General features: G+C 41.3%; 1 protein-coding gene across 14 annotated transcripts in view; it reads right to left on the bottom strand.

The window, feature by feature from the left end:
• Positions 1 to 985: 985 nt before the first annotated feature.
• baz2ba (bromodomain adjacent to zinc finger domain, 2Ba) overlaps positions 986 to 18,831 on the bottom strand; it is a 65,441-nt gene continuing 47,595 nt past the window's right edge. For 4 of the 14 annotated variants that reach the window (XM_029457353.1, XM_029457325.1, XM_029457334.1 and 1 more), the window contains 25 exons: positions 18,055 to 18,274; positions 17,403 to 17,495; positions 16,730 to 16,791; positions 16,404 to 16,469; positions 15,692 to 15,757; positions 15,377 to 15,421; positions 15,010 to 15,042; positions 13,066 to 13,131; positions 12,584 to 12,724; positions 11,716 to 11,970; positions 10,851 to 11,074; positions 10,308 to 10,382; positions 9,994 to 10,225; positions 9,522 to 9,584; positions 8,805 to 8,949; positions 7,618 to 8,438; positions 7,235 to 7,487; positions 6,840 to 6,995; positions 6,443 to 6,603; positions 5,463 to 5,782; positions 4,770 to 4,905; positions 4,536 to 4,682; positions 3,807 to 4,108; positions 2,596 to 2,739; positions 986 to 2,435 (listed from right to left, as the gene is read on the bottom strand). In XM_029457353.1, the coding sequence (XP_029313213.1) occupies positions 2,279 to 2,435; positions 2,596 to 2,739; positions 3,807 to 4,108; positions 4,536 to 4,682; positions 4,770 to 4,905; positions 5,463 to 5,782; positions 6,443 to 6,603; positions 6,840 to 6,995; positions 7,235 to 7,487; positions 7,618 to 8,438; positions 8,805 to 8,949; positions 9,522 to 9,584; positions 9,994 to 10,225; positions 10,308 to 10,382; positions 10,851 to 11,074; positions 11,716 to 11,970; positions 12,584 to 12,724; positions 13,066 to 13,131; positions 15,010 to 15,042; positions 15,377 to 15,421; positions 15,692 to 15,757; positions 16,404 to 16,469; positions 16,730 to 16,791; positions 17,403 to 17,495; positions 18,055 to 18,274 (4,383 nt within the window). In that variant the 3' untranslated portion in view covers positions 986 to 2,278. The remainder of the gene's footprint in view (positions 2,436 to 2,595; positions 2,740 to 3,806; positions 4,109 to 4,535; positions 4,683 to 4,769; positions 4,906 to 5,462; positions 5,783 to 6,442; positions 6,604 to 6,839; positions 6,996 to 7,234; positions 7,488 to 7,617; positions 8,439 to 8,804; positions 8,950 to 9,521; positions 9,585 to 9,993; positions 10,226 to 10,307; positions 10,383 to 10,850; positions 11,075 to 11,715; positions 11,971 to 12,583; positions 12,725 to 13,065; positions 13,132 to 15,009; positions 15,043 to 15,376; positions 15,422 to 15,691; positions 15,758 to 16,403; positions 16,470 to 16,729; positions 16,792 to 17,402; positions 17,496 to 18,054; positions 18,275 to 18,831) is intronic. The other 10 variants (XM_029457317.1, XM_029457371.1, XM_029457416.1 and 7 more) reach the window with 6 other exon arrangements.

Genomic DNA, 18,831 nt, shown 5'->3' with positions numbered 1-18,831 from the left:
ATAACATATGACGTGATATTATAGCTTAAGATAAGATAAGGGGGAATATTCACATGATGTAAATAAAGTATGAAAAATTAGCCCCACCTTTACCAGCTGCAATATTAAAGTAATGTACACATTAATGCATCAATATATATAAGCCAGTGATTTAATATACATTGTTATGAAATGTGCCATACTGGAATCCATTGGAAACTGTATAACGTGTAACATTTTGTAATTACTTGTAAAAACTGATGGTTAGCACTGTGGTTACCGAAGCTTAATCACTGGGCATGTTTAGTATTTATTTGCATAATTCATACTCAAGTGTACTCCATGTCAGGCACTGCTGGGCTGCGCTTTATGCTTTTTATGTGCTTGTGTACTTTGACCTAGCATCATGTGATAGTCTACCTGTGAAAACACCATGCGACTGTTTTACATGGAGAAAGCCAGGTGGTGTAAGGTACATTTACTGAGACACTTTTTCTTGGTACATTTGAGGTACTCATACTTTTCTTAAGTATGTCCATTTTACTTTACCTCATATTTTTACTCCACTTCACTCCAAATGGAAATGTTGCACTTGTGTATTAGTGTATAGAGTAATTAGTTAGCACCACCGCTAACAGGAAAATGGACAGGAGCCATGAATATTTTTGTAATTAATCGTCATAACATCATTTTTCAATTTGTATCCATTTAATGCACATTTTTAGGATCTTGAATAGGTTTTTATATTTTTATTTTTGGTACCTTAGTCATTTGATAAGGTAGTAGAACAACTTTCTACAAACCGTTGACTGTTAAGCTTGAGACAAAATGCCCTTATGCAAAAGTCTACACTTTGAAACTGAACGCAGGAGGAGATTGTGGTCATACATAATTTTTAATTTAAGAGAATAAAAGGTATTAATCCACACATCTACCACAATGCTTCTTTTTTTTAAATCAAAAACAGTTCTGTAGAATGGAATTGAAATAAAACAAGTTGAAGTCATTTACGTTGAAAAACATCCTTTTAATAGGTCCGTGCCACATACTAGTGAAAAATAAAGCTCCTACAAAAGAATGATACTTTTATTCCACAATATCTTAAATAAAGTAACTTCAAGTACTCTTGACTTGGGTACAAAAAAATCTAGCTGCCTCCATCAGGCCACAACACACAGCAAGGTTCAACACAGTGGTTACAAATGGCCTTAGGTCCTCTGTATTGTGGCAGATTACGAGGAAATGCATCATGGAAGCATAACTGAATGCTTGTTGTTCCTTTTTTTCTGCTATGGTGAGGAATGATTTCTGTATCACTGTCCAACTTTGGAGGCCTTGTTGGATTGAAATCATATAAAAAAATAATGTTGTCATAAGAATGAAAACTAAAAACAATAACATCCCCTACATGCCCCTGTTGGAAGGGTAGGCACTACCAAGATTAAGGATACCACAGTGTTTGCAGAGGATATGTATATACTGTACAAACAATATTTATGATAATGTTTTCATCACGTTCACTAAAATAGAATGCTACAATCATTCTAAGGCATAAACAATATCTTAATATTCTTAAACAATTTTTACACATCGTTCCAAACAAGACATAATATTGACATTAATAAACAGTATATACACATGAATCACCATTGTCTAACTGTTCCTCTGCTGTTCCTGTAAATAAATGCAGTTTTACAGTTTGAACAAATGAATACAGTCCTCTGATGCCCCAAAGCACTGAACAGTGTAAACAGGTTTTTTTTTCTTGGCTTTGTTTGATATTTGGGAGAAAAATTATAACACAAAGACACATTCCTTTTTTTAATTCAAAGCAGTTCAGCTGATTCTTCCTTTTCATAGAAAATGAAGTGGACCTTGATTCATAAATAATTATTACAAAATTAAATACATTCACTATAATACGATTAAATAACAAAAGACTATTTACAAGTAGTGGAAAGTATTCTAGCGCAGACACATCAGTGACAGTTGAGGATTAATTCAGTGCAGTGTTCTGAGACAGGGAATGGTATTGCACTACGACACCCCATTTCTCTGGGACTCTTTGGGGCTTTTATCCCTGTTGTAATAAAATCCAGCGCACCTCATATAATGACATTATTTATTTTTTCAAGGTGTCATCTCTCTTAAGCACACCATGGGTTCCTTATTAAGGATTTGACTTCTGCTTCCATCCTGCAAAGCCACATTCTCCATCAGAAAATAAAAATAAAAGTAAAACCTGGTGCTCCGATATGAAAAGTTGAATGGGTTTATGATGGAGAATCTGAACAGACGTTTAGTTTGTTTGTTTCAGAAGCTCAGTCCAGCGCTTCTCAAAGAACTTCCTCATGTTGTGACCAGCTCGGCCAATGTCTGAATTGTCTTCATTGAATTTTTCGCAGTTATCATAGACCAAGTTGACATCAATGATGAATGTCTCCAGGTTTTGATACCTAAAAATGTAAAAACAGGTGAGAAAGACACATATATCACATACTGTGGTGTACATCCCCCCCACCACCCTAAAAAACACCACTCTAATCTTAAATTCTGTGCAAACACCCTGAAGGCTTTCAGTAGAAAAAGAAGAAAACGAAAGTGATGGGAACTTACTGGCTGCTCACAAGCTTCTCACGTATGGTGGAGAAGTCCATTGGCTTCTTGATGACCTTCCTATAGCCGGGGACCGACTTCTGGTTGACGGGTGTGAGAAAAGGCCATGCATCCTGATGCCGCTCCAACTCAGCAAGGAGCACCCTGTTGAAAACACAAACACACACACGAATAAACACGCGTATGGTTAGACAGAGAAAAAGCTGGTATCACATTGAGATGCTGTCTTTCACTGTCTCTCTTTGAAGCGGCTATAATCAATATTTTTATATTAACAATGGATCAAATACGTGTGGCTCGTATTAACGAACCCGTAGAGAATTATCAACCGACTCTGCAGTACCCCTCAGCCCTGCAGAGCATTAGTAGTCTATCAGCTCATTGTTTTGGTTTTATGGCCCCCAAATGTATTGTTGTCGAATCAAAATCAAATGAAGTTTATTGTCATTTATCATATCATCATCTCTGTGCGGGGCAGAATGAGTGAGCGTTTCTCTGGGATCGAGATGCAACATAAATAAATAACACACAGTTCCTGAGTCTGCATACTTAAGATGTGTGAAGCGCAAAATTAAAATATTGTAAGTTAAAGGTAGTATGGTTTTGGGCCACAGCAGGCTAAAACCCACTGAACACCACCTGCTCAGCAGCAAACAGCACACAGACAAAGTTAGTGACTGGCTGGCGAACATAGTGAAGCATATGGCATACAAAGAAGAGACAGATATTTCCCTCCGGAGTTGGTAGAGATTAAAAACAGAGCTAACGGAAAGTCAATATTTGTTTTATATTCATCAAGTGGACTTAAACACGATTCTTACAGACTACTGGATGTGTAAATAGATCACCATAACAACTTAAAGGTAATAATAATGTTAGTGTTTCAGCTTGCTCCTTCCCGCAGTTTAAAGTTTGTATTTGATGTAAGGTATATCGTATTTTATAAGCTTATACAAACCAACACTAGCCAGAAAAGATGAACTATGCTTTGCAGAAATGGCAAATTTATATTTGTTACAAGACCTTACATTTCAGGGTTAAACCACAACATAATCTTATTTACTGATAAAGAGAAGACACATCAGCTCCCTGCTACCTCTTGATACATTCCAACAGCAGGTGGCAGTGGCTGTAAAAGTGTTTGTGAGATGGTGATGAATAAGTGAAGGATTCAACAGAAAGACACGTATGAACAGGCCAGGAGCACATACCTGCACAATCCCAGGTCCCTGTTGTTGTCTTTAGCGGTCTTGGCTCGCTTCACACACACAGGGATCTCCTGATTGGCTACTGGCAAAGCAGGTGAGCTCTCCCCTGTTTTTCTCTTCCTACTGGTGTCCTTTGCTCCTTTCTTGGGCGTGTTGCTGGCGCTTGCCGGGTCGTCCTCTGTAACTTCCCCGCTACCTGCCTGCTTCCCGTTCTTCTTCCCCTCTCCACCTTTCTTACCACCTCCTCCGCTGGATGTTACTGCTTTGCTTGGAGTTTTTTTGTTTTTGGGAGATGGACCACTTGCCTGCACAGAGTACACAATGCATTCTCTGAGGTCTGGTGCAATTCAAACTAATCGTATTACGTCGACTTAGATCAATGTATCAAACTAATAGAGGTCTTTTGTAAAGTATTAGTTTAATTTGTCATATCTTACTAAATGTTTTAGACTTGAAATAAAATGAGTTCTTTCTTAGAATTTTATGAATGAAAAGTTGTGAGTAACATAATAAGCAGGAAGTGTATAATCCTTGCAGTTAGCACTTTGTTGTACGTTGCTAAGTTATGTCCTCTCACCTCTCATAAAAAGCCCCTAAATACTTAAACAATTATGGTGTGGATGTTGTCCTAAACTTCTAAATCCTAGATGAACACATGCACAAATGTGTAGCTAGGACTCTTTCTACATCAACTGCAGACAGATGACAATGATATATAAAAGGCTCTGATACCTTGGATATGCAGTACGGGCAGTACCAGTCTCCCTCTGGGATGCTGGTGATCTTGGGTTTGTGACAGTAAGTGTGGCAGCCTTTGTCACAGCCGTCACACAGCAGCAGGAGATCCTCGTTATCCCCCTTCCTGCATATCTGACAGTACTAAAAACCAAGTGCATCTATTAAAAACAAGCGTACACTTCTTGAATAGTTTGCTATTAATTAGTGGGCTTGCAATATGCTGCTCACCACTTTCATGATGGACCTCTCCCAGGCGATAGACTTCTGCAGTTGCTGGATACACATGGCCAGCTGGGCAGCACTACGCACTTCAGTCAGGGCCTTCCTCCACACCTTCATACCATGGTTCACCTCCTCCTCCCCACTAAGAGAAGATAATGAGGAAGGATGAGAAACAAAGACATTCACACATATATCTGAATATATGGTTGTATTTACGCACACACACACACACACACACACACTCACACACACACACACACACACACACACACAAAGCCGTAAAGTGTATCAGTTGAACCAGCCGCCAACAAGACAGTAGACCATCAAGAGCTCCAGCTGTGCAGATAAAAGGTATGAGGATTTGGGAGGGTGTAGGGCGCTGAGGAGAGGTACACACCGATTTTGTTATGTGAAGGGGAAGTTCATGCAGGTAGAAAGAGTGAAAACCTGTGAAAGTGTACACTGTACTGATGCACAACACCATGCAGATGACTGCAGAAATGAAGTCCCCCATCCCACTCAGGAAACTGCACAAGACCAAAGAAACAAACAAAAGTGCAACAAGCCACCACAAAAATCTGCTGTGAAAGCAGCAAAGACCCTCACTGTTTGAGTAGTATGGGAAAAAATAAAGCACACAGAGAGAGGAAAGGGTTCTCAGTGGGAGAGTGGGGAGCTTTGGTTGGAGAAATGACCTACCCTTCCCTGTCAGCACTAGTGGATGGGGCGGGGGCAGGGACAGTGACCGTACCCACATTATCCAGCCTGATCTGAATGGTGGTACCTAAGGGGCTCCTCAGGTACCTTCTCTCGATGTTGCGCTCCAGATCAGCCAGACGTGTCACTGCTATGTCCAACGGGTTGTCCAGGTGACGCATCACCCCGCCCTTCTCCCCCCGCTCCTCCGGATGTTCCTTGTCTCCCGCGTTTGCTGACGCTGCCGTTGACTTGGTGAGGGGCTTGTGCTCGTAATACACCAGGTCCTCTCGCTCAGATTGAGGTTCCAGAAATGTCCAGCCCTGGGAGAGGAAAATCAGCAATTCAGGCCTCTGATCACACCACTCAGGACATTGTCATACACTGTACGCAGCTATACCTACGGAAAGTAATGCACTGTAATCCGTATAAATCCCACAAAATCCATTTGCTTGTAATCCACGTAATTGTGAACCAGGAAGTATAAAGAGTGACAAAGTCTGAGGAGGGATGATGTTTGGGCTGGATGGGTGAGTCCAAAAAACAACAGATTTTTCCCCAGGAGACCGCTGTTTGTGTCTCGTGTGAAACCAGAATAGATTTATTTGCGCCAGTATTTAGTATTTAGGGCGTTCTATTAGCAGAAATTGAATGTAATATACATAACTTTATAATTACCTTAAACTAAGAATCGCTGTTTTTGTTACTGTAGAACGAGACATATCTGCCAAATCCTACACACTGTCCCTTTAAGTAAAGCCACTTCCGTAGCTATTTTAAGCCAGACCCCGATCTTTTACTAAAGCTAATCAATTTGACAGTTTGCATTTACCGAGCGGAAATCGACACATGATGCTCGACATTTGTAGAAGAATGCCCGAAAAACACAAGAACTCAAACGAACCGTTATATTTGGATACCGCTCCACTAAACATATTTCTTACACCGCTAACAAAATGTGTAGGGTTGTGTTAGTGTCTTACCTTGACCTGCAGGCTGGCTGCGGTGACCTTCCTCTCCAGCTCCTCTACCTGCTGCAGCACGGCAATGTCCATCTCCATGGCCTGCTCCTCAACACACCAGCCCCGCACAGACTCCACGCTGACCTGGCTCTCCACCAGCTCACGCAGCTCGATCATGGCCACTAGATGGTCGACATGAGAGATATCAGTCAGCCATGAATACACACACACAAACACACTCCCCGCAGGTAAACACACGAGCAATGTAGCCAAACAACCACCGATATTCATGTGGCTCGGTCATAAATAATACAGTGTTTGCAGTGTATTCAAGGACAAGATGGAGGTGCAGCACACACTATTAATATATGCTATATGCAATGATTATGTGCTTAGAAGCAGTGTTTGAGGCACTTACCATCTTTGTGTTTGGTGCAGACCTGGGGTATGATCTCTGTGTATTTCTGAATTTGCCTGTGGAGACCCTTCTCTCTCATGCCTCGGCTGTGTAGAGCACTGACTAAAGCCCTCAGCTGGTCGATGTCAGACACCCGCCACCAACCTGTTAGCATCTCTGAGACAATGAGCACAAACAGGCAGGTAAACTACAAGAAGCTGAACATACACCATCAATGTAAAAAGGTGCTTCACTCAGCCATATTATACCAAAATTAAATTGCGTACAGCAGAGCAGAATGTTCCCTAATCCAATTACCTTGGATTATTCAAGCAAGTGACATTTTTTCAGGCAAGTCAATTATTTTCAATTAAAAAATGGGGGTTAATTATGGCCTCAACTTTTTGGTCACTCACCCTCTGGAATAGCCCGAGGTGTGGCGTGGTCCAGGGATTTGGGCATCTCCAGGGCAGGAGAGGGCATGGATGAGGTTTTCTCAATGCATGGTAAAGGTGATTCGCTCTTGCTGGAGACACTTGCTGCTGTGTTGCCCTCCAGAGAGTGACCCAGCATGGGAATGGGGCTGCTGCACAGAGGCAGGCTGGGACTTATCATGCCACAGGGCCAGCTTCCGAAAGAAACTCCTAGCAATGAAGCGCCTGACTTCATCTGGGGAGAGAAGAGGAAAAACAAAAGGGTGAGGAAGGTGGAGGAGAACAACACTGAGAGTCACGTTCATGGCAGAAATAACTGTATAGGATACAGCTGTACTCTTTTAGCTTCCGACCAGCAGCCTCACCTGCAGGGCTGATAGTGGGTAGTTGAGGAGGCCAGCTGGGTGGTGCGGGCTGACAGAGGCTGAGGCAGCAGAAGGGGTGAGAGGAAGGGCAGGGGACTGAGGTGGGGATCTGGGCCTGGCAGGGGTGGAGGACGCCTGAGGAGACACACGGGGCGCTGCTGGAGGAGGTGTGGTGATGGAAGTGAGGTCACAGGGGTTGCGAGGGAGCAGACTGAACCAGTGGCCGCTCCTCTCTGTCAGGACTCTGAGTAGCTGGTCATTTGCTTGGAATGAGAGGTATGGAGACGGAGCAGGGGATGAGGTTGGAGGAGTGTTCCCTGGGCTTTCACGTGGGGCTGGCAGGCATGGGACAGATAAAGAGGTTGAGGCTGGGGCAGGGATGTTTGTAGTGTCATTAGTGGTCATCATGGAGGGGGGTGCTGCTACTGCCGGCTCAGAGGTATTGTGAGTAGGGGAGGATGATGTAACTGTGGTTGTGGCAACAGGAATGCTCACAGGGCTGCCGTTTTGTCTCACATGGGGACTCTCCTTGTCCTCTACCATCACAGTTTCTTTGCCAACGTTCTTGTTGACATCCCGGAATGTGCCCAGTTTGGATACACAGCCTGGCTGCTGGTAGAAGAGGGCCGGGGAGTTTTCCTTCCCCTCATGATCTTTTTCCTCCTCTTCCTCTTGCTCCATGTCTTGTGATCTAATGCTCTGCTCATCGAGGTTGGTGGGTTTCTCAGTCTGCAGCTCGATCTCCTGAGGTTCCTCTTTGACCATGACCTCCTCAGCTGCTCTCCTCTTCCTCTGTCGCTCCTCCTCCATTTCCTCTGGAGCTGCAGGGAAATGAGAGAGCGTACTGTTAATGCAGCTGAGAACACAACTGACAGCTGATTATTCCGTAACGTTACTCTACGCTTGCTTTCGGAAGAGTTGTGTTAGATTATTAAAGTTTACAGATGCAATCTCAAATTAGTCCTAGAGAAAATTAAGATAAGATAAAACATCATCAGCATATTTCACATTGCCAAAAACAGCTGAACATGCAGATGTATTTACAAAGTGTTTTCTTCCTCTCCCTGCAACATCAAACCTGATGATTTTTATTGTGTGCATAACGTGTGCTATGCATTCAGATAAGCAAATGAAAGCATCTTGACATAAGAATGCATCGAACTTAGTGTGTGTTGTACTGCAACTACCTTCTCCACTCTCCATGGCTTCGATAAAGACCCCTCCACAGTGGGGAAGTACCCAGTACCGGCGGCGGTAACGGTCCTGGCCATACATCATGGAGCGCAGAGAATGGGATATTTCAAACAGCTTTCTTCTGGTCTGATGATGTTGCTGCAATGATACAAAACATACTCTGTGATTTCTTTACATTATTGTGATCTATACACCATCAGGAAAACAAAAGACAAGTGTCAAGCCACCTCATGTGCTCACCGTGGTATATTGAGCATTACATGTTATGTTAATGAGGTATTTTATTAAGCTTATTGGTTGTTTTCACACACTGTATATTAAAGCATTTGGAGATTGCAGCTCTTTTATTAGTATCCATAATCCAAACTAGTATCTAGAGTGTAGGAGGTGTTGTCTCTTATTTATTGTATTCAATTGTAATTAAAAACAGAAACACATCGTCATGGCAACATACAGTGAACTCCTGCTTAACCACGTACAAAGATGGTGGAAACTAAAAACAAAACAGCAATAACACTCCACGTTTCTTTGGTTTATCTCTTCATAGTTGTTTCCCCAAGAGACTGTTTTGAATCTCTACGTGTGTCCCGTTATTAATCACACATTATCAGTGTCACCCAACCATGCATTCATTTTCTGATGCCTTATGAATTTATGTTAATGAGTGTTAACTTTGTCACAGCACTTGTGCGTGTTAAAGAAGAACATACCTTGGCTAATTTCTCTATCTGCTTCTCCAGCTCGTCCAGACTGGTGGCTTGCTCAACTTCATCCTGACAGGAGGAAACAAATCAGTTTCTTATAAAAGATCTGGAGATGGATTTGGGCTGTCATAAGATTATCACTACAGGATTATCATGGCCAAAATAATTCAGGATATTATACCGATATCTACAGAAAATATGAGGAACAAAAAATAATAATTCTGCTATCAGTCTAATTCATTTTTTAACTTTGTTTATTGTGCGTTTTGTCACGATCTTTTGGCAAATGAGTTGTGTGTGTGGGGTGTTGGGGGACAAAGTGATAACGGAAAGAAACAGAAATTAATTAAAAGATGCTGGATTATCACAATATTATCATATGTTTATAATTAACATAATATAAATATTAATTTTTTAAATATCACAGCTATATAGCGCGACACCTCTATATGATTCTATGGTGTGTTTTTTTTTTTACCTCATCATAGGTCTCCACTTTTTTAACCTTCTTCATTTCATCCTCCTCCTCATCCTCCTCCTCCTCTGCCTGGTCATCACTGTCATCATCATCGTCATCATCATCGTCACTGTCTGCACCCAGTTTCCTCTTGCGTTTGGCGGCAGAGGACGGCGTGCCAATAGACTGGTTCTCTTCAACACACATACTGACCTCTCTCCTCCCAGTACGTTTGGCATAAATGGTCCTCAACCTGCATACGCACACACAGGATCAGCGTGATAGTGTACAGAACATCAAAGCATTGTTCTTGTTCAGGAATAAAGAAAACTTACTTCTTCAGTTTCCCCTCCATAATGATCTTGTCCTTCCTCATGTTTGCCATCTGATCCAGGTTCTTTTCAATCTCACTGGAAGAGAACAATTACATTGAGTGAAAGATAAAAGCTCTGGGAGGCTAGTCACTATCTACAGCATAAGTTGAGAAAGCTGGTATCCCGGAGCAGAAATTAATACTTGCATAATTTCCTTACAATCAAAAGGACTCTACTGCAAATGACTGCTCCCTACTGCAGCTTCAGTAAGTGTTTCTACTGCATCAATAAAACACACCATTATTGGCTAATGAATACCTTGATTGTTAAGCAGTATAAAAGCACATACAGGACATGGTAGATATGTGTTCACTGAGTGTTTGGTGAATGGGATTGTTGGGTTTCTAATTGTGTGTTTTAAATTATGTATATCCAGAGGTAAAGGATGTATTGTAGACCACTTAATAACCATCCAACAATGTGACACTGAGGGAGAAAGTATTAAGAAAACAACTGATCAACAGTGCTCAGTTGGAAGGTTTCACTTTCAGCTGCTTCTCCTACCTGATAACAGCTTTGCTGCAGGCCAGCTCGTTAGCCAGGAAGCCCAGGATTGAGGCCTTCTGGGCAGGCTTGTGGGCCTGGAAGGCCTTGGTCTTCAGACTGAGGGCCAGAAGGGCCAGCTCTGTGTTGGCACAATGGGCTCCCATGTACATCTGTAGCACCTCAGACACATTATCCCTGTTGATGCCAATGTTGGTGAGGTGGTCCCCCAGCATGGTTTTTGTCTGATAGAGAAGGACAGGATGCCAAAGAAGTAAACATTGATGAACTCTTCCTTGATATCCTTCATATATTTTATTGTTCTTATACTACTGGTGAACTTTTGTTGTTTTTAATGTGCTCTATAAATAGACTAAACTTAAAACTGGACGTCCACAAGTTGATTGCATGTGCATTTATTCACAATGCAGGAACAAAAGTACTTAAACCTAAACACTAAAAACCAAAATAACAATATCACAATGGAAAATAAAATCCAATAGTTCTGCATTTAAAATGTAAAAGCACTATCATTAATATTAAAGTATCAAATGTAAAAGTATTAATTTTGTAGAACAGTCCCTTCAGAGTACACTTTTGATATTTTAATATTGTAGGTGCTTTAGTAAGTGCAAGGTCTACATACAACTGATGCTGATCTAAGCATTGTAAAAATATTTACTGTGTTTATTATTTGTTTGGCATATTAAACAACTTATAACAATACTAATAAACCGTATGTATTATAATGCTCTAAACTAAAACTACCAAGATAGAGCAATAAGTGTCATATGTCCCTCTTGGGTGTAATTATCAAGCTGGCTCCACTGGTTTAAAATGATACAAATACAATGCATATGACTTAATGAACTTTGAACTAGCTCACCCTTTGTCCAGGTGGCAAACCGGGATCACAGACTGCCAGAGAAAGCAGTTTGACCAGAAGGTCTTGGACGTGGCCCATGCTGTCCCCCACATTGAGCAAGCCCTCCTGTAGCATCCCCAGGGTGGGCACATCCAAATTCAAATCAAGCCCCAAAACCTTCCCGAAGCCTCGCAGGAACTGCATTAGCATCAGGCAGTCAGACACGGCACGTCCTGGTAGGATGAGTCCAGGGATCCGGGCGAACTCAGGGAGAGGCTGCACAAAGGAAAGTGGGTAAAATCGGGATTGTTGTTACAAGCATTATTGTGAGAGAGAGAGAGACATTAAATTCAATTAGGACGACAGAGAAATTATGATTTAAGCAGCTATGGGAACATAAGAGAGAAGCTGTCATTATATGTCACATCTGATGACTGTTATCAAGATGGTGCTTTCCAATTTATAGTGATGACTGCTTATTTTGTACATTATGCAGTACTCTGTTTTTACCACTTGGGGGCACACACCTCCACACATAAAAAAATGTGCACTACCATGTGGTCTTATTGTAAGTACTGACCCTCAAGAAAATGTTAAACATACTATTTATTATTATTACTATAATAATAATAATAATTATTATTATTATTAATAATAATAATTACAATGATTATTAATAATAATAATAATAATAATAATAGCCGAGAGGGTTTTTGTGACTGTCCCACTCTCCTGTCAGTGTATTTAACCGCACTTAAATGAGAAAAACTGACTGATCTCCAGTACATCAAAGTGTGTATGGACAACATTTGATTTCTGATTATTTATTTTTGGGGGTTATCTACTTTACACCCACAGCACCGACCGGATGAGCTACTATCTTAACTACCTTATGATCAGACAGACACATATCTTCATTTGGCTTCTTCAGTTCCCTCGCTATCTCCAGCTCCAGCCTCCGTTGCTCCAGTTTACGCTCTTTGTTCAAGCGCTTCTCATCCCTTTTCTCCTGCCGCAAGCGCTCACGCTCCTGGAGAGTCCAAAATTCAAGAGAGCATTAAGGAAGCAAAGTGTGCGTGTGCATTTGTGTGTGTGTGGGTATGTGTGTGTGAAAACAGACAAGAAGGTTTACTTGACTTTGCTGAGCAGTATTAGAATTCAGCCTAATGCTGCTGTGCATTCAAAAGAAAAGTGCTTGAGGGGCCAGAATCTTTTGACTTGGTAAGTGTGTAGAAAAAAAAATGAATGGAAGGAAAGAGCGCACAAAAAGGAGAGAAAGCGGGAATCTATCCAGGGAATAATGACTTAGGCTCTTTTTATGGAGTGGACTGTGTGTGTATGTCGGCATTTATTTGTGTGCATATGGGCTACCTCTGCTTTCTTGCGAGCCTCAACAGCCTTCATCAGCATTACATGTTGCCTCCTCCTCTCCCTCTCCTAGAGTGGCAAAAACACAGGCACATTAACAAGCACACATTGCACATACAGCACTCAAGGTCGACTAAATTTAGTATGCATTAATGTAAAATTGTGATGCACAAAATTCAATTGAGGCACCATACTTGAACAAACACAAAACGATGCTTCACATGTATACACTTTCACATGTATGGTGGAAGCATAAGTGAAGAGTACAGTAATACGATGACAACCAAAAAAGCAACACAAAGATGCGATACAAAGTAGATGTGATGACAGGCTCAAAAAAGAGAAGCAGCTGGAGTCGGTGGCGGCGCCTCTAAACTAAAGCTGACACAACAAAAGCAGCAAAATGCTGGTTGCCAAAAAGTCGTCTGACGTGACACATTGGCATGATCAAAATAATAACTTCTATTACATGAGTCAATGCTAATGTTTTTTCGACACATCATTCTCACAATATTTGGTGAGGGTGACGACAAATAGGATTGGCTGGTTAAGACTAGCTACAAACAGAGCAGTTCCACTTCAGTGGTTTTGGCAGCATAAGTATTAGCCCAGTATGTGACTGCTGAGGATAAGACATCTATGTTGTTCTTTGGTGCATGATACACAGTCTACTGCAAAAGGGCACAGGAATCACCGGTGACTGACTATCATTTTATTTGATCTCTTTTGGTTTCCCGCTCCACCGTATCAGGCTGTCATTCCCTCTGTGATCCACCAGAAAGACACAATTGCCACTATTAGGGCTTGCCAAAGACATTTCCAGCACATAGTGACTAAAATGGGCTTTTTGTGAGGAATGTTTTGTCAGTGTGATAAACAAAACAGGCTAGATACCAAGCACTCTGCTCCAATAGTTCTATGTGCTTATTGCTTTGATTTATCTACAAATGGAAAACTTCAAAAAGGACACAGAGCCTGTGGCATTCTGCTTTTTCTAGCTTTCCAATTGGTCAAAAACATTGAATATGTTGAAGGATATTACAATAACAAGCTACAGTAAATAAAAAGCAATGCAGTTGCATGTGGCAACCGTAAATACCAGGATTATCTCAATTTGCTCCGAGCGAAGGTACAAGGGGTTAATGCATCAATCGGCTCAGAGTCCACTGTGAAACAGATAGGCAGACCTTTAGATTCAACTGTGACTGTGTATGAGTGAGAAGGGCTACAAGCAGGACAGCCAGGCCAAAATAAAATGCTACACAGAACCATATTTGTCCCTGTGGTGGAATTAATTATATTGTTGTTCTACAGTCGATCGGGTCTATTTTTTTCAAGCAACTGTTGTGCTGTACCCTCACCGAACTGGGTGAGGGGAATCTGCCCGGAAGTATCTCCACCATAAAGACAAAATGATTCTCAGTAGCTGTTTTCATTCTTTGTGCAGAGTACAGGAACAGTGAATGACAGAGAGGCTGGGATGGGCCAGGTTAAAGTCCAGCACTCTGTGGACTGCAGAACAGATGCACGGACAAACAGACACAAGCTCTATGTCTGGGCCGAAATCGTCAAGCACTCATGGGTAACACAGGCTACTCCAATACAACAGTTAGACAATGTATGTGATGGATGGAAACTCCTCGAGTGCACTTTGAGACAGTGAGTGTGGATTGGCTAGCAGTCTTTGCAATGCATTCTGAGTAGATGGGGGAGGATGGGGGAGGGGGACAGAAGCTGCCTGGCCACCGTGACAGGGTCAGTTGTCCCTCAGGACGAGCAGATGGAGGCAGCATACCGACTCTTTTTCTCTTTTGTTGGTTTTGCTGGAAAGCCATGCAGAAGAATGTAGTATGACAGCAGCCAGTGCTACACTTAATGCATTGCTATGACAACCATAACACAACCAGTTACACGATGCAGGTGTTAGATGTACAAAAATAAACATACCCATACCATATCTAGTCTATGCCTCTCCAACTCCTGGCAGAGAGAGTTGGCAAAATATTATGGAACAGAAATAATATCCAATACCAAAAAGCATGGCGTTCAATAAAGAGAAATACTGAAGACTTTCATTCAACAGATCTTTGGTAATTAAGCATATTTATATATACTCACACACGCCTTGTATTCAAATGCACATAGATGCACAAATACAATCACTCACGCACACACACACACACACACACACACACACACACACACACACACACGCGCGCACACATTCCTATTCAAGTGAAGTCTGAGGTAAATGCTTTTATTCAGCAGTAACTATCACGTTCAAGAGGCAGAGCAGGTTGAAGTGAATGCCTACCTGGTGTTTGAGAATCTCCGCCTGCTGTCTCCTCAACTCTTTCTCCTAGAAAGCAAAGAAAGAGAAGATGAGGGGAAAATCAATATGCTTCCATTGTGCCAATATCAGGAAAATCACTACAGACTGATGGAATTTCAGTACCATTTCAAAAGGCCACTCTAATTTTATTATGTGGAAAAAGTCCCAAATCACGGTACATATGATATAATCTTATTAATTTTTGATTAAAAAAATGTCATGCTACACATGTATGGATCTTAGACTAACTCTTATTTTACATCTGTTTCAAGTGATTTATTTGAAATATGAACATACCTTTATCCGCTTTTCAGCCTCCATTATTTTGGCATTGGCAACTTCTTCCTTCTTCCTCCGTTTGGCCTATAAATAAAAATTAAGGTCAAGAATCACAGAGAAAGACATGTATCAATCAGTCTTGGGTTAGGGCTTTGCTGCACTTTAACTGATTGTTTGCAGTGTTCTGGTTTGAGCAAAGATTTTGTGCTCCTGAATACCAGTCAAATTTGTAAAACACAACGAATGAATAATGTATCTCTTTAACACCTAATTGTGAAAATGTTGAAGCCTCCCGTTAAGAGTGGCTTGTCAACCGTGTCAACTCAAAATTGATTTAGTCCTGCTAAAACACTTTGAAGCTCCTACAGTATAATTGTGTGCGCCTGCATGTGTGTGGATGCACCTTTGCATGTGTGTTTGTGTGTGTGGAAAACAGCACCTCGACCCACTTATGCTAAACTGTAACTGTTGTCTGAAGAAAAAAAGACTTTTCTGTCCAATTTAAATAAGGTCTGAAGAGGCAGCAACAGCCATTTTAATATTCAACTGCCGTCAACCAAGACCAATTTAGCATTAGTTCCATGTGGAATTATGCCTAAGAAGACGCAGCTCCCTCCAATGCATGCTGCTGTTCAGTAATGAGCTTTAGGAAGATTAAAACACTATAGACTGAGGGGCTATCCAGGAATGTTCTGCTTAATCAGAGGTGCTGCTGGATCAGATTTTGTACCTCCAAAATGTGCTGCGCTCTGATTTCCTTCTCCATCCGAATCTGATGAATGCGCTTGATCTTTTCCTGTAAAAAAAAATAAAACAAAAAAAATAATCTCTTAATAGTTAAGACATTGGAAAACATCCCTAGATAAAATCACTTTCCAACCACTCTATTCCAAAGACACAACAATAAGTTAAGTACGAAAAGTAATGATGGTAATTGAAAAGCAAGCTTTGAAGCATCACAAAATAACCATTCAGCATTTCCTGCGGTGTCAGGACACTTAGATAAGGAGAAAGGGAGGAAAAAGATTTGTCAGCACACACGTAAAGCACACCCACCTGCTGCTTGAGGATCTTGATCTGCTCTTTCTGCTTCCTTCTCTCCTCCGCTGCCATGATAGCTACAAGAGTCAAGTCAGTGTTATATTAGTGTCTACAGAAATGACCTACAAAGTTGGGCTATCAACTGCATTCATATCTGAGAGAATTACAGTTGTTTAGCTTGATTTATTCAGGAGGTCTCACTGAGATTAAGATGTGTTTTACACAAGAGGAGAACTAGATACACAATCAAGACGAGTCAGTGACACCAAACAAAACAAAAACACACACACAAACACAAAGTCTCTTAGAGGTACGAGAAACTTCCAAGTAGTAGGTGCATAATAGAAACCAGAAGGCATGAAAGCAGAAAGCAACCTCTTGAGATGTTGATTAGATTTTTTGTATAATAATTAAAAATAATGTACAGGCATAATAATTGAAACCAGGAGTATTGTGAATAAAAGATTAGAGCAGAAATTAAGATTAAAGCTTGTGCTTGAACATAATAAACGAAAATACATACATACAAAGGCTAAACAAGTAGCATCAGAGTCCCCTAGAGGCCCTGATGATCTTTATACTTTAGAAAATGGTTTGAAGTGACCGACTGACCAACCGTAAAAACCACCACTATCATCCTTACAGCACTGAGCTCTTGTTAACAACACACACAAAAACGTGGGTTTACCTTGCTGTCTCCGAGCTTCTTTGGCTGCACGCGCCATTGCCTGCTTTTCCAGTTTTCTCATCATTTTCATCTGGGCAGCCTGTCGGGCTATTTCTGCACAGCGTGAAGAAATACATTATCAGAGAGAAATGTCAGGAGGATATCTAAATACTGCTGTAGCCTGACCTCGCACATTTGACTGAGATGATCGATCCTCTTGAAGTTTTGACAAAATTAGGGACAGATACTCTAAACCATTTTCCCCCTGTAAGGATTAACATATAGCCTATAAAATGTGTCTATTAACATGTAGAAATACTGAAATATACATGATTAGAATACGTTTTCGATTGTAGAACTGACTACCTGAGAGTTCTGGTGCCAAAATAATGACTTTGTAATAACAACATGTGCAGTTGTGTTATTATCAAAGCCAAACAAAACCCCAGTAACATAAAAAAGGACGTGACAACATAACTGATTCATCTCGAAAAAATGTCTGTCATCTTCCTGATCTAACAAACAGGCATGACAGAAAAAACTAACACGTCCATATACAAAACAAGTATTTGAAACAGTAACCCCTAACCTCTGCTGCCTGAATAATGGCTGGTTGATTAATGGCACACACGCGTTTGACAAACATACGTCAGGGCTCATTTCCTGTGCTAACCTTGAGCCTCTAGTTTGCGCAGGAGTTTGACCTCACTGGGACTTGGGCCCTCGGGCACCAGTGGATCGCCCACATTTGGGGGCCGCCCCTTCCTCCGTCGGGAACCTTTGCCACCTTCGCCCCCTGACTGGCGCTCTGTAGGTTGGCGACCCCTACGACCTTCCATCGCCAAAATACGAGGAATGACCTCCTCGTCCTTCAACCGGCTCCACTGTAAACCCTACAAGGAGAGAAAAGTAGCGATGGAGAGATTGGGAGGTGAAACAGTGGACGACATGTTGACATACATCCTTTCATGTGACTAAGGAACAATTTAATTGCTAATCTGGATGTATTCAACACGGGTGTTAAATAATGTATTATAATATTTTTCTAGAATATACTGTAAAATCTGACTAAACAGTTCATTAAATAAGAAGCCCTAATTGAATGTTCTGTCATTTATCATCTAGTTCTTCTCTGGCCCCTCAGCACTGTGTATTGTGTTGTGAAATGTATTTTCTCTTTTCTGCTTCCAATAATACACACATCCATTTTCTATTTCTATTTTTTCTCTTTGTATCACAGACACATAACATGGAATATATATCATTGGTCACCTGTGGATATAATGTCACCTGATTATTACATTTACCCATGCACAGTGATAGGTCTATGAACTAGGACTACTGAGGATTTTGGTTGATTCCTATTCATGCCCTGACAGCGTCTGCTGCATGATACTTTTCCTGCCACTAGATGAAAAGATGAACAGGGATCACGGAGAGAGAGAAATAG

This window comes from Cottoperca gobio, chromosome 3 (genome assembly GCF_900634415.1).
Source record: "Cottoperca gobio chromosome 3, fCotGob3.1, whole genome shotgun sequence".
Taxonomy (NCBI): domain Eukaryota; kingdom Metazoa; phylum Chordata; class Actinopteri; order Perciformes; family Bovichtidae; genus Cottoperca; species Cottoperca gobio.
The sequence above is the reverse complement of the archived record's forward strand: the minus strand, read 5'-3'. Positions and strand labels throughout refer to the sequence as shown.